Source organism: Macaca fascicularis, chromosome 15 (assembly GCF_037993035.2).
Source record: "Macaca fascicularis isolate 582-1 chromosome 15, T2T-MFA8v1.1".
In the NCBI taxonomy this organism is placed as follows: Eukaryota; Metazoa; Chordata; class Mammalia; order Primates; family Cercopithecidae; genus Macaca; species Macaca fascicularis.
In genome coordinates this window covers 4,436,234-4,450,101 of record NC_088389.1, presented here as the reverse complement: position 1 = coordinate 4,450,101, position 13,868 = coordinate 4,436,234, and the positions used below count along the sequence as shown (strand labels likewise).

Below are 13,868 nucleotides of genomic sequence, written 5' to 3'. Positions count from 1 at the left end.
CTTTTCTCAAGGAGTGCGAAGTGCTGTGAGTGAGGCCTGGGGGGACGGGGAGGCCTGGGGATGGAGGTGGGGATTGCCCTTTGTCAATTACTGGAGGTGGAAAATCGGAGGTGGGGATGGAGTAATCACCCTGTGTCAATTACTAGAGGTGGAAAATCCTTGCAAAAGTCACTCAACCTCCCTGAACATCGGTAATGCCATCTGCTAAGTGAAGGTCCTGACTCTTCCTGACTTGGCCAATTCCAGGGAAACACCTGCCGTGCAACAGATGCAGGAAGGTGATCTAAACCACTGGTGTTCAAGAAACACATACGGAAACTGTAAAAACTTGTCTGTCCCAAAGCAAACATATTTAGAAGCATAATTCTCCCTCTGGTGAGGTTGTGGGCATGTGGGAGGTTGACCGGGCTGGGGGCAAAGGGTCAGCTGTGGGCGTCATGGGAGTGCGTCTGGCTGGGGAAACGGGGTAACTTCCATGCCGCAGCGTTTGTGGGTGTGGCCTCCCCACCAGCAGGTGCGTGTGGAGGGGTCCTGGCCCAGCTAGGCGGGCCGCATCTTCATCTCTGACACCTTGTAGCTATAGTTGTACCCCTTTGCCGCACTCCAGTTGATGCCGTTGGCATAGCTCTCATGGGGTCCTCTGAGGTAGAGACCATTCAGGTTTGAAGCGTGACAGTCGGAGTACCACCAGGCTCCCTGGAACTTCACAGCACAGTTCGAAGAACTCACATCGTTGTCTTGGTCTTTGGTGGAGAAGAAGTGGTTGTTGTGGGCCCCTAGAGAATTACCTGCTCACAGAAAATGTGGGGTTTGCAGATGCTAGAAAAAGCCGTGCCACCGTGAGACCCTCCCCACATCCTGCCCCTGAGCAGAGCCAGCCTCACTTTAGAGATGCATGAGCCGAGGTACAGGTGCGCAAAGGACCCACCCAGGCCTTGGAGGAAGGGGAAGCAGGAGGCAACCTCTGGCAATCTGGTCTGGAAATTCCTCTCCACAACCTGAGGCCCCTGCTCCAGCAACCACCTGTTTCCTCCAGGGCCCCCCTAAACTGTCCGGCCTCGTGCTCTCTCCTGGGATGGCCTCCCTCCTCCAGCCTGCACCGCTCCTTCTGGTCTCTCCCCACGTCCCCTGGGGCCCTGGTGGCCCTTGGTAGGTGCAGGACAGCCCTCACCTGGGGGCTCTTCCTCCGTCTCAAGCCCTGAGCCCGAAGCTCATCCCTGGCTCCTACAGCTGAGAAGTGTCACCCCCTGAGCCTCGGTTTTACCACCTGCAAAATGGGGATGACATTCCCTGCCCTGCTGCCTTCCTTGGAGGTCACGCGTGAGATCATGCCTGAGAGAGGACCGCACAGACTCCAAGGCTGTCATTTCCAAGGCTCCCCTGGGACTGGGTTGCTCCGTGGAGCAGTTAGTTACACAGGCTTCCTGCGGTAGCAATTCTCAGCGCCTTTCATGAACGAATGTGCCCTGGGAGTTCCCCAAGCAGACGCCCTGTAGGAAATGCCTCCCCAAATCATGCAGCCCGAGACTCCCTTTGGTAGAGAATGTCCCACAAGGCTGGTGTTCCATGGAGCACAGTTTGGGAAACAGCTCCAAGGCACCCATGAGAAAAGGACATTGTCTTCCAGATTTCAGCGGGTGACGCCGGTGGATCATCTCAGCCCTGCCCAGACGGCTCACTGTGCGGCAGACATAGCCTTAGGAACGCCAGCCGCTATGTCCTGTGAGCCTCACACTCTATAGAGACACCAGTGCTAGTGTCTGCTTGACAGATGGAGAAACGGGATTCAGAGAGGGGAGGGTCCAAGGTCACCAGGGGAGACACAGCCAGGATCTCTCTGCTTCCCAAACCCCACTCAGGCCACCCGGCCCCCAGCAGACACTCACCCGCACTGCCCTCAACAAAGGCTCCCAGTACTAGCTTGTACTTCTCCGCCTCACCGGCCACCTTGAATGATCTATACTTAGCAAACTGGCGATTGCCCTCAAAGTCCACCAGGTCTACACGGAGCTCGCTGCTTCCTGTTGGAAAAAGATGTTAAGGTCCCAGCCTTCAAGATCTTTCTGTCACCAGGCATGAGAGCTGGGGATGGGTAATTTTTTTTGTTTGTTTGTTTTGAGACAGAGTTCCACTCTCGTTGCCCAGGCTGGAGTGCAATGGCACAACATCAGCTCACTGCAACCTCTGCCTCCTGGGTACAAGTGATTATCCTGCCTCAGCCTCCCTAGTAGCTGGGATTACAGGCATGTGTCACCATGCCCAGTTACTTTTTTTTTGTATTTTTAGTAGAGATGGAATTTCACCATGTTGGTCAGGATGGTCTCGATCTCTTGACCTTGTGATCCACCCGCCTTAGCCTCCCAAAGTGCTGGGATTACAGGTGTGAGCCACTGCGCCCGGCTGGGGATGGATACATTCTTAAGGGATATCTGAATGTGGCATCCAGGAAAAAAATCAACCGGGAATGGTGGAAAATCTCTTGTTGCTATCAGGCCCTCAGGGATGGCTTTCTGTTTCTAAACACCTTTCCCGCTATTTTGGAGACCTGAACATGCCCCACTGGAGTTCACTGGGTGGAAGGGAGCATTCTTTCATTTTGAAAGTGTACCTTCTCTTTCTAAGGGTTGGTGAGCCACTAATGCAGGAGTGGGCAAAGCTATAATTGTAGTTTCTCTTGCAGGAATTTGAGGCACCTGAGTGGATACCTTCAATCATGCCATGGGGCAGTGGGCAGGGATAATGGACCAGCGATGATACAGACTGCCTCAGGGCCAGCTGCAAAACTCATTCCCTGCCCCGGATGGTTGGGGCAAGGCCCTCTCACTCGGGTGGGTGCGGCTGCAGGGGGCCTGCTGAGGCGTGGGCTGGAGGAGGCAAGCATGGGCTCTCCATGGGACTAAGATGCAAGCTTCAGAGGCACATCAACAGCCGGAGATGAAGGCCACCCCAAGCCCCAGTGGTCTCTCTCCTGCTTCCCACTCTCAGGATGTGAGATGCCAGTGGGGCCAAGACCTGAAGAGGCCTTCAGCCCAGAGCTCTATTTCCCTTCCCGGTGCTGCCAGAGCCTACGGCAGGGGACGCAGCCCTTAGAGGTCCCAGTGCCCCCCTGAGTGTGCTCAGGGCCCACTCCCCTGTGGGCCAAGAGGCGCTTATGTTCCTGGCGGCCCAGGCCTAAGGGGCAGGGGCACCCCCATTCAGGGCCCCCTGACCCCCAAGCCCCAGCAGCGGCCCTACCCTGGGCGGTCAGGGCGTGGATGTTGTCGTTCCCCAGCCAGAACTCCCCCAGCCGACTGCCAAAGCCCTGCTTGTACGCGGCCCAGTCCCGGTAGAAGTCCACGGAGCCGTCCATCCTCCGCTGGAAAACCTGTGGAGAAGCCAGGGGACAGGAGCCAGGTGGGGCAGGCCGATGTCCCACAGCACGGGGGACCCGCCCTCCAGAGGAGCAGCATTTGTAGTTGGCAGAGCGTCGCAGGCTGGGGTCCCCAGCACGCCCACCTGGTCTCCTCATAGACCCCACGGGATGAAGGAGGAAATGGGGGCTCAGATGGGGGAGGCAACAAGCCCCAAGGCACACAGCAAGAGAGCACCAGGCCCCTCCCAGCCTCTCCCACGGCCTGGACTTTTACCCACGGGTCACCTCCCCCATCATCTCTGTCCCCGACCAGGGGAATAGAGAATTCCAGAGTGTGTTCTCCGGCCAGGTGTGCAGCCTGGACTCCGGGTCTCCCAGGTTGACTGCCTCTGCCCAGGGCCCCTCAGTCTCCCACTCACGGTCCAGCCCCCTCCGTCCGTGTCCATGTCACAGAGCACAGCCAGCAGCCGGCAGTTGGTCAGGTAGATGGTGTACCAGCCACTCAGGAAGTGCCCTCGGTCTAGTAGGTCCTTGCAGGTGCGTGGACCTGGGAAGGGAACCCAGGGAATGGCTGCAGGATGGGGCCCCTGGGCAGGGCAGGGGCAGTGGGAGGGAGACCTGGCAGGGAGGAGCAGGGCCACAGGCTTCTGTGCGGACAGAGCAGGACTCCGAAGCCTAGACAGGGACATGGCTCCCAGGGCCATGCAGCTGTGATGGCCACGCCCAGTCGGCCTGACCCTCCCAGCTCCCAGTGTCTCCCCCACCTTTGGCTCCTGGGCACCCGGCCTTCTGGGGTAGATTATAATAGTGGAGCCCAGGTTGTCATGGAAGGGATTCAGGCGATGGCTGCCCATTACTCGAGTGATTGAGGGGGATGATAGGTGCAGACAGGGTTCTTCCTTAGAGTCTGTGGCGTGAACGCGTGCAGCTGGCCCTAGAGGTCGGGGCAAGGCTTGGGTACTGAGGTCAGGGTATGACCAGTCACCTGTCGCACAAGACTGAGACTGCCCAGCATCTCCTGTGTGGGGAGAGGAGACACTCGTCATAAGCTTGAAATCAGAGCATCAGAACCCTCGTCCCGGTCAGCCCCGGTGGCTCCCTGAGCACAGAATAGAGAATGGGCAAAGGCAGCTCCTCTGATGTCTCCAGGACACGTGGCACAGGCCTAGGGGAGGGTGGCCACACTCTGCTTCCCCAGAGGCACCGGCCACATGGTTGTCCGTAGGCCCCTGCTGTGCAGCGGGAGCTTCGCGGGCTGTGGCAGGTGCTGCGGGTCCTGCTGGACTAACTGGACCCCTAGTGGAGCCTTCACCGCTGATAACAGCAGAACAACTCTTCAAGCCTGGCAGGGTCGCTCCAAGCCTGCCCTGCCTCCGCCCTGGCATCTGTTTCTTGGGACACAGATATCGGTGGACCCTCAGCCCCCGGCTCTGCTTCTCATTTGCTTTTGTAGGCAGAGTGTGGGACTGTGTCTTAGAGTGTTGCACATTCGGCTTTTTTAAACTTTTACAAGTTTTGAATAAATAAGCATAAGTAAGACAGAAATTGAAATATTAAAGTGTCACCATCTACACACTGATGTGGTCCTGCTGGCCACTGGGAGTGACTGCTGTAGACACCGGGGTTTGAGCCCTCACGGATTCTGACAGCAAAGCCCACCGGGTTCCTTCCGCCCCTCCCTGCCCACAGCCCAGATTGACAGGGAGGTGAGCGGTGGGTGGGTGGACTGAGGCCTCCGAGACCCCTCCCCTGGACAAAGGCTGCAGAGGCACCTGCCTGTGTCCACCGGTGGCTCACCTTTCTCTCCACGCATCCCCTTCTCTCCTCGGTCTCCTGGAGGAAGATGCAGGAGAATGAGCTTTTGGCCCCGGACGTGTGGGCCACGGAGAGGCCGGCCCCAGGGTGGGCTCCTGGCCTGGGGCACTGCATCTCCCCAGCCCTGCAGGCTCACTGAGGCATCACAACGCTCAGGTCTCAATGTTGGGGAGGGGCCCCGAGGCCTGGAATATGACAGGGCCCCTGTCTACCTTCCTCTGTCTTTCTCTGTTGATGTCTCCCCACCCTGTCTCTCGCCCTCCCTCATTTCATTACAGACAGCTCCAACGTCCCTGCTCAAGGCCTCCTCGCTCTCTGCCCCCTGGTTACCTTTGGGTCCCACTGGTCCCACCTTTCCAGGGGCTCCAGGGATACCGCGTTCTCCTGAAAATTCCAAAGACATATCATTGAGAAAAATGCAACCTAAACAATTCTCCCTGGAAATCTTTGCCCCAAGTGATAAAGTCCTGACCCTCCCCAACTCTGCCTTGAACCCATTCTGGTTCCAGGAACCCTCAGAATTGCGAGCCGTGGACTTAGCCGGGGGGTGACCGCAGATGGAGGTGAGGGAGTGATGGAGGGGCCTGCACTCCACCTTGGGCTCAAGGCAAGGTGCTCCTGGCTCCTGTTTGTGCCTTGGGAGCATCTTGGGTTTCACCCTTTGTTGACCATAAGCCTGGGCCCAAGTCACCGTCACAGAGCTCTACTGTCTAGCAAGGGACCATGTTCTGGAGCAATGAATGCGTCCTCTGAGAGCCTCGTTCTACCACATCCCCACACGGAGAGGGTGAGCCCCACATGCGGCCGCTGCTGTCAGGGAGGATCCGGTTCCACCGTGCGCCTGAACTCCCGTGGTGTTACACAGCCCTCCATGCGGTTCCGACCAGAAAGGGGACCCTCCCGTTCCCCGATGCCAGCCAAGAGGCAGCCCCCAGTCCATTCGCTGATCCCAGTTGCTGGCTAGAGTGTGTGGGGACTGGTTCTTTCTTTAGGGTATACTGGCCAGTCATGCCCACTGGTAGAAGCCTGGTTCAAGGGACGTCCGAGCCAGACTTGATTCTTCTCCTGCCAGGGAATGGCTTCCTCCCCAGTGTTCCCTCAACAGGGGATAGAGACCCCACTCTCAGGTCCAGCCTGCAGAGTGGACACAGAGGACCTGGCCCTGGACACCCACACGGAAGCCTGGACACGTCAGCGAAAGTCCAAGTCATGGGGACATTTGAGCTTGTCCCATCTACATTGGGACATCCCCGCCAAGTGCTCTGCAGGCATCACCTTGAATGCCTCCAGGCATGGGGAGCTCACCCTCTAAGGCAGCGCCCTTTCCGAGCTTTTATGCACATCTGCCTTACGCCATGCTTAGGGGGTACCCCAAACCACCCAAGGCAGGTACCTGCTGTTGGCTCTCCCACGTTCCCTGCAGACCCGCATGCAGAGCTCAGGGCTCAGGATTAGGGCACCCTCTGTGCCCTGAAGTAGACTGGTCCAAGTCCCATCCCCACTCCTTACTGGTTTGTCAAGTAGGAAAGTCTCTGACTTCTTTGAGCCTCAGTTTTCCCATATGAGGCAGGTGCAGAAGAAAGTGGTCACCTCAGTTTTCAGGTGAGAAGGTGGAGGGACATAGAGCTTAGAAGTCATGCCAGTGGCCGAGCAAAGCTGGAACTGGATCAAGGACTAGGAGACAGAGCTACAGAAGTGTGTCCAAATGTGAGCTCATGAAATAGTTAGGAAAGACACTGCCTCCATTTCAGAACCCTGTTGGGCCCTGGGAGTCAGCTCTGTCCCTGGCTCTAGCAGGGGCCCGACCCAGGCTCTCGATCTAGGAATCATGGTGGGGGTGTTGCTCAACTCAGCATCTAGCTTCAAAAAGAGCAAGAGCCAGTGCCCCCGCCATGCCTGGCCTCCCCACCCGGCCCGCACCTACCTGTCTTTCCATTGATGCCTGCCTCTCCCTTTGGTCCTGGGGCCCCAGGCAGCCCCGGGCAGCCTCGGAGAATGGTGAGCTTGTCAGAGCCCTCCAGGCCCACCACCTTCACCTCTGCAGAGAAACACAGGTGCCCACTCAGTGCCTGGCCCAACAGTGGCTGGAAAGTGAGGTTTTCTGCTCTGCTGGGGCCTTGGTCTGTCCTCGCCCCTCGGGCACTGGTGAGGCGGAGACGTGATGGGGGCAGAGTCCTGCGTTGGAGACTACCCCGACGTAGCGGAGCCTCATCTCCTCAGTGCTGTGTGTCCTGGGGCAAGTCACTTAACTCCTCTGGGCTTTGTGCCCTGGGCTACCAAGTGGGGATAATAACAAGGTTGTGGCCAGGGCTGTATTAGAGAATGTGCATTTTAATCTCTTAGTGTAATTCGTGGCATTTAGAAAGAGTTAATAAACAGTGGGCTCTTGCAGTAACCAATGACAATCAATGTTTCTAAGAAACTTGGGGAATTGAGGCTGACAAAGCCTTTTCCCTCCCAGACCTTGGGAATGTGGTTGTGGAATTACTGGGATGGAAGCGGCCTTCTAGATCCTCTGGAGAGAGGCAGTGTGGGGTCCAGGGACACAGAGCCAAGTGTGGCGCAGCTGGAGCCAAACCAAGGTTGTCTACTTCTTTGAAGAAATATTTTTCATTTTGTTCATTACAAAATCTACACGCCCTGCTAAGGGCCCTCTTAGAGACTGGAACGGAGCAGTGCTCTCACTGGAGACACGGCAGCTGCCATCTTTGGGGTGTTTCCTCTCTGTGTTTCCTGTCCTCCTTCCACTAGGCTGTAATTTACTATTTATGTTTCCTCCATAAATATGTTATCAGCCAGGGAGGCCGGGCCGTCCTTAGGAGCAGTCTCTCACTGACTGTCACAGAACCACCTGCTCCTGAATCAACGAGGGAAACACCTCGTCACTGTCCAAACCTTTGCCCCTATCGACTGATTCTGACTCTTTTGGGGGAGAGCCAGAAATCTGCCTTTTTAACAAACCCCCCAAGTCAGTGTGGCAGCCACCGTATTAGAGGGCCTCTCCAGTAAGCCCGTAAGAAGATAAAGTCAACAGTATTTTCTTCCTTCTCAGTGACAGATTCCAGACCCATCTGTGAAGCTCCATGGGGCAAATCCTGGGCTTTTGAGGCAGACAGACCTGAAGTGACATCCCTCCCCTATCCCTCCATGACCCTGGGTGACGCCTCAGCTGCCCTGAGCCTCCATGTCCTTGCCTGAGGATAGAACAGACCTGCTGGGCATCTTTGCAGGAAGATGTGCATAAAAGGTTTTGCCTGGGACACCCGAGTGTCAATGAATGGGGTTGTTACCAGCTTTTTGGGACCAGAAAACCTGGGTTCTTCTCACCTGGACAGGTGTCAGCAGCCTGGGCAGGCAGGTCCTTGATATGCAGGAACAAGACTAGTAGGACAGCGAGCCCCCGGGCCATGGTGGCTCCACTCAGCTTCATGCTCTCTGGCCTTTGACTCCGAAGAGTCTCCCAGCTCTAATGGGGCAGAGGAAGCCAGCTCTCGCCTTGTGCCACAGTTTCTCAACTCCCTGGGGGACACCCACTTCCTATGGGCTGCTTTGTTGCACCAACAGGAGGTATGAGGTCATCTCAAAGGGTGTTTCCTTCCACTAGGCTCCAGCAAGATGCCCGCCCCGTTGGGCTCTCTTCCCCAGCAAAGACAAGCTGCTTCCGGTCCAGAGATCTCCCAAGACCCCTCTGCTGGAAAGGGTTGACTTTGTTTGTGGCTTAAGGAGAGCACACTCCCACACCCCTTTCCATTCCCCAGCTGTCCCCAAGCAATAATTGGAGAACTTGACCTTATCCTTGGGGGATAAGGAAGGCTTTGCTGAAGACGTTTCCTTGCCTCATCTATTCCCAGAAAATTCAGGGTGTGTCAGGCATCAGGCGATTAACGTGGATGGGGAGGAGAAAAATGTCGAGCACCTGTTATGTCTCAAATACTATTTCCATCATATCATCTTACGCCAGCCCCATTGGGTGGAATCAATTATTTGAAAGTTACAGCTGGAGAAATTGAAGTCCCTCCACTAGTAAGAGCCAGGCATTGGACTCAAGTCTGTCTCTGTCTAATGTCTTGTGGATCACCGGGATTGTTCATTTCACCTGAAGGTGGGGATGCCTCTTGTCCCCCCAAAATCCTTGAGGCCATGTTCCTACTCCACATCTCGTGCCGTGAATCGTGCTTAGCCAGGACGCGTTGTGGGCACTTTGTGTGGGATTGTTAGGAGGTATAGAAATGGTCACTAAGGAGAGTCAGATGGTAGCAGGACCGAGGAGCAGGGAGAGGTGCTGTTTTGTGGTTTGCAACTTCTCTGGGCCAGCATGTGTAAACTGGGTTTGCAAACTCACTGGCTCCCCACATGGGAGAGAAGTGGAGGGGGGCCCAGGGGTGGGGGGCCCAGGAGACACAGAACCTTGCGTCCAGGCTCTGTGGGCACCACAACAACTCTAGGCTCTGTGTGTTTGTGTGTGTTGGCTCCAGCATGTTGAGAGACAGGGGCGGGGGGCTTCATTGCCTCAGACACCGCTTAATGTCCCTGAGCTACTGGCCCAGACGGGAGAGGTCTGGGTGTCAGTGGTGCGACCTCCTTTATTGGAGAGGATCCAATTCAGGAGTGACATTCACCTGGGATTGGGTCAGAACAGGGAGAGAGCCAGCAGGTCTGTGCCCCTCAATTCCATTTGCCAGCTGCCCCCTGGGTGTGAGGGGACCTCCTCTTCCTTGCATCGTCCATAGGTTTATTTCAGGTAAGAAGTCAACAACACATTCAGATATCAAGCTAACGTTCCCAAGAGTATGTAAGCCCAAGAGTATGAAAGAATGCAAGATTCTGGCAAGTTAAAATATCTTAACATCAGATCAGTAAAAGTCATACAAGCACTTTGGAAAACTGGTCGTATTCCCAACAATTCCCTATGACCAGCATATTCCATAACCAGCCATGTTCATCTCAGTTCTCCTCATTTGACTCCTGGCAATGGCAGTTTAGGTATTTGGTGCCATCTTATTAAGAACAAACAGACGAAACCTTTAAAAAGAGATTTGCTTGAAGGCACAATCAAGCTAGCGATGTAGTAAAGGATCACTTTGCCAAGGTCTTGGGAGCCACAGAAATCTTAGAGAAGTGAAACTAGTCATGGGGACCTCTTTTTGCACAGGGATTTGCCAATCTCCAAAAGAGAGGTGAGAAGCTGGGCAGTTATTTCACCATCTTGCAGAGCTTAAGGTCAAAGACTGGGGCTAGGGCCTGCCAAAGGTATGGGTTTGGGGTCGGCTTTCAGAAGGGCTGCACCCTAGCAACAGCCCATGTGAAGCAATAACCAACCTTCACATGGGCTGAAAACTGGTTTTGAGACATCTAAATGTCCCCAGGAAAGGAACCTCAGCTCCTGGAATTATTGCTTGTGACCCCAGGCTCCTAGCTAAAGGAAACAAAAATCTTCTGTGAAGGAGAATGGCATCATCCCAGGTCATTATTTCTGCAAAGTGTTTTATTTTTTTCAAATGAAATTTTAGAACACAATCAACGATAACCAGGCTCGTGGAAATAAAAGACAACAGGTATAAGGACCAACAGAAACAACAGAATATAGAAAGGGGTGTTTGGAAGCTGTGGATACTGAAGCCGTGACATAATTAACAGGGAAAATGGAAAACCATCCTCAGAGACTGAGAACAAATAAGGATGCTTGTCATCACCACTCTGGTCAACAGTGTATTGCATGTCACTGTCCAGTGCAGTAGGAAAGAAAACAAAACCATAAAAAGATTGGAAAGGCAGACACAAGATTGTTATTTTCTGAAGATATGATTGAGGATGTAGAAAATTCAAGAGATTCTAAAGATAAACAAGCAGAATAAAAAGTTTAGCAAAAATCAATTGTGCTTCTAAAAATTAGCCTCAAAGAATTTCAAAATGAAATTTAAAAAATTTGTATCAGCAATGCCGAAGTCAAATAACTGTGAATAAATCTAACAACATCCATGCTGGTCTTCTGTGTACAAAACTATCAAACAGGAACTGAAAGACCTAAAAGAAGATTAAAATAATTAGAAGGATATTCTATGTGTGTGGATTAGAATACCAAATATAGGAAAAATATTTGTTTTCCCTTAATTTATCTAGATATCCACTGTATTATCAATTAAACTACCATTTTCTGTGACAATTGACAGGGTGAATTTAAAATTTATATAAAGGGCCGAGTGCAGTGGCTCACACCTGAAATCCCATCGCTTTTGGAGGCCGAGACAGGTGGATTACTTGAGGTCAGGAGTTCAAGACCAGCCTGGCCAACATGGTGAAACCCTGTCTCTACTAAAAATACAAAACTTAGTCAGGCACAGTGTTGAGCACCTGTAATCCCAGCTACTTAGGAAGCTGAGACAGGAGAATTACTTGAACCCAGGAGGCGGAGGTTGCAGTGAGCCAAGATCGAGCCACTGTACTCTAGCCTGGGTGACACAGTGAGACTCCTTCTCAAAAAAACAAAACAAAACAAATTTTGCAGAGGATGGTGGTTCATGCCTGTAATCCCAGCTACTCAGGAGGCTGAGATGGGAGAATTGCTGGAACCCGGGAGGTGGAGTTTGCAGTGAGCCAAGATTGCACCACTGCACTCCAGCCTGGGCAACAGAGTGAAACTCTGTCTCAATAAGTAAATAAATAAATAAATAAAATTTATATAAAGGCAAAGGGCTGATAGCCATGATACTCTTGAGCAAGAAAAAAGAAGGGCGAGTTGCTTTAAGTGATGCCAACAGTTGTTATCAAGCGATAGTGATGGAGGCAGTGTGGTACTGGCTTGGGCGTACACTGCAAACCTGGGGAAGTGAGTAGGGAGTCCAGAAACAAATCCAGGCACATATGGACCCTTGATTTATGACATGGTGGCTCCGCAGAGCAATAGTGAAAGAATAAACTTTCAGTGAGTGGCACAAACTACTGGATAGTCATATGGAAAAACAAGAAGTGACACTTAAATTTTATCAGACGAAAAGCATTCATGTCAGGAGAATGGTAGACCCAAATGTGAGAGGGAAAACAGCAGTTTTAGATCATATTACAAGATCTCCAATAGCCTTGCAGGTATTTCATATAAGACGGAAAATCACAAACCATAAAGGACAAGTCGAAAAATTGATCATGAAAGTACATTATTTCTTTTTCAAAATATATCACCATGGGAGGGAAAAGACAAGCCAGGGAGAAGGGAAGGAGGAGGGATTTCAACACACAGAAGTGACAAAAGGCTTATATTTAGAATAAAGGGTTTCTGTAAATCAACAATGTTGTAGAAAGTGGGAAAGTGACTTCAACAAACACTGATAAAAGATAATATTTAATAGATGATGGGAGTATGAAAACATGCTCAACTTCACAACTAATCCAAGAAATGAAAACTTCAATCTCATGAGGTGACTGCATACACTAAAATTTTTCAAAACAGCTAACCCTGCCAGGTTTTGGTGAAGATGTGTCGGAAACCTTGGTACAAGCACTTTGGAAAACTGGTCGTATTCCCAACAATTCCCTATGACCAGCATATTCCATAACCAGCCATGTTCATCTCAGTTCTCCTCAACAGAAAGGTATGCCCAGCTGGAGATATTCCATAACCAGCGATGTTCATCTCAGTTCTCCTCAACAGAAAGGTATGCCCAGCTGGAGAGAAGACACGTGTGAAAATGTCCAACCCCATCCCGGAAATAACCCAAACATCCATCTGCAGCAGAAGGGGCCCGTCAGCTAAGGTTCGTGCATACTGGAGCATCCTCTGGACCCATACAATGATCGATTCCAGCTTCATGCAAAAGCTTTGTTGAAATCCGCAAGCACATGGAGCATCCAGGACGCCAGCACTAAGGAAAGCAAACGGTTCAGTTGCATCTGTACAGAGTTTGAAAGTGGGCAAAGCTGAACCGCAGTGTGAAGGAATGCACACTCAGTGGCAATGTGGAGGGAAAGGTGCAGACCATGCCAGTCAGATGACCGCTCCCTTGGGAGGGGCCAGTGAGACGACCGCTCCCTTTAAGACGGCTCCCTTAGGAGCGGGAGCCTTGAGGACTGGAAGGCACACCGGGGGCTGGCGATGGATTATGGTTTCATTGGGTGATGCATGTTTAGTTTATGCTCTCTGGTGAAAGGGTATTACATTTCACTTAAAAGAGCAAGCTTAAACAAACTATTTAAATAAAATAAACAGAACACATAAGGGCCATCATCGTCCTTTATTGCTCCCACCACAAGCTGCAGCCCAGCTGTCTCCAGGAGGCTTGGGGAGGTTGAGCGGCTGCTGGTTCGCTTCCCTGTTGCGGCTCCGGCTTCTGGGAGGTTGAGCAGCCCCTCGCCTGGCTGTTGCTCCACGTGCTGGGTCTGCAGCCTGAGATGAGCCTTGGAAGGATCCAGAGGGAGAGGCTAGCCAGTGAGGCTGGTCAGAGTGGGGCTGGTCGGAGTGGACAGAGGGAATTCCTTCCCCCTGGACCATGGTCACCCCCAAGGGGTGCCGACCTCATGGGTCAGCAAGGCAGAAACTCTCACGAGGTAAAATGCGACGGTTTATCATGAAGTGAAGAAGTGTGGCTGCAACAAAATGAAAACATAATCTAGCAAAAAGCCTGGCTGCCCAAGCCCCAGGAAGGGTCCTTCTGGCAGATGACAGAGGATCAGTCGCAGGCTGCTGTGTGGATCATGGTGGAGATGCCCT

General features: G+C 52.8%; 1 protein-coding gene across 1 annotated transcript; it reads right to left on the bottom strand.

Moving 5' to 3' along the window:
- Positions 1–328: 328 nt before the first annotated feature.
- Positions 329–8,638, bottom strand: FCN1 (ficolin 1). Its single transcript, XM_005580478.4, has 9 exons — positions 8,495–8,638; positions 7,092–7,205; positions 5,498–5,551; positions 5,150–5,185; positions 4,338–4,370; positions 3,772–3,899; positions 3,235–3,364; positions 1,887–2,021; positions 329–788 (listed from the first exon to the last, which is right to left on the bottom strand). Exons 1-9 carry the CDS (start codon positions 8,595–8,597, stop codon positions 541–543), a joined length of 981 nt encoding a protein of 326 aa, XP_005580535.2. The 5' UTR covers positions 8,598–8,638; the 3' UTR covers positions 329–540.
- Positions 8,639–13,868: the final 5,230 nt, after the last annotated feature.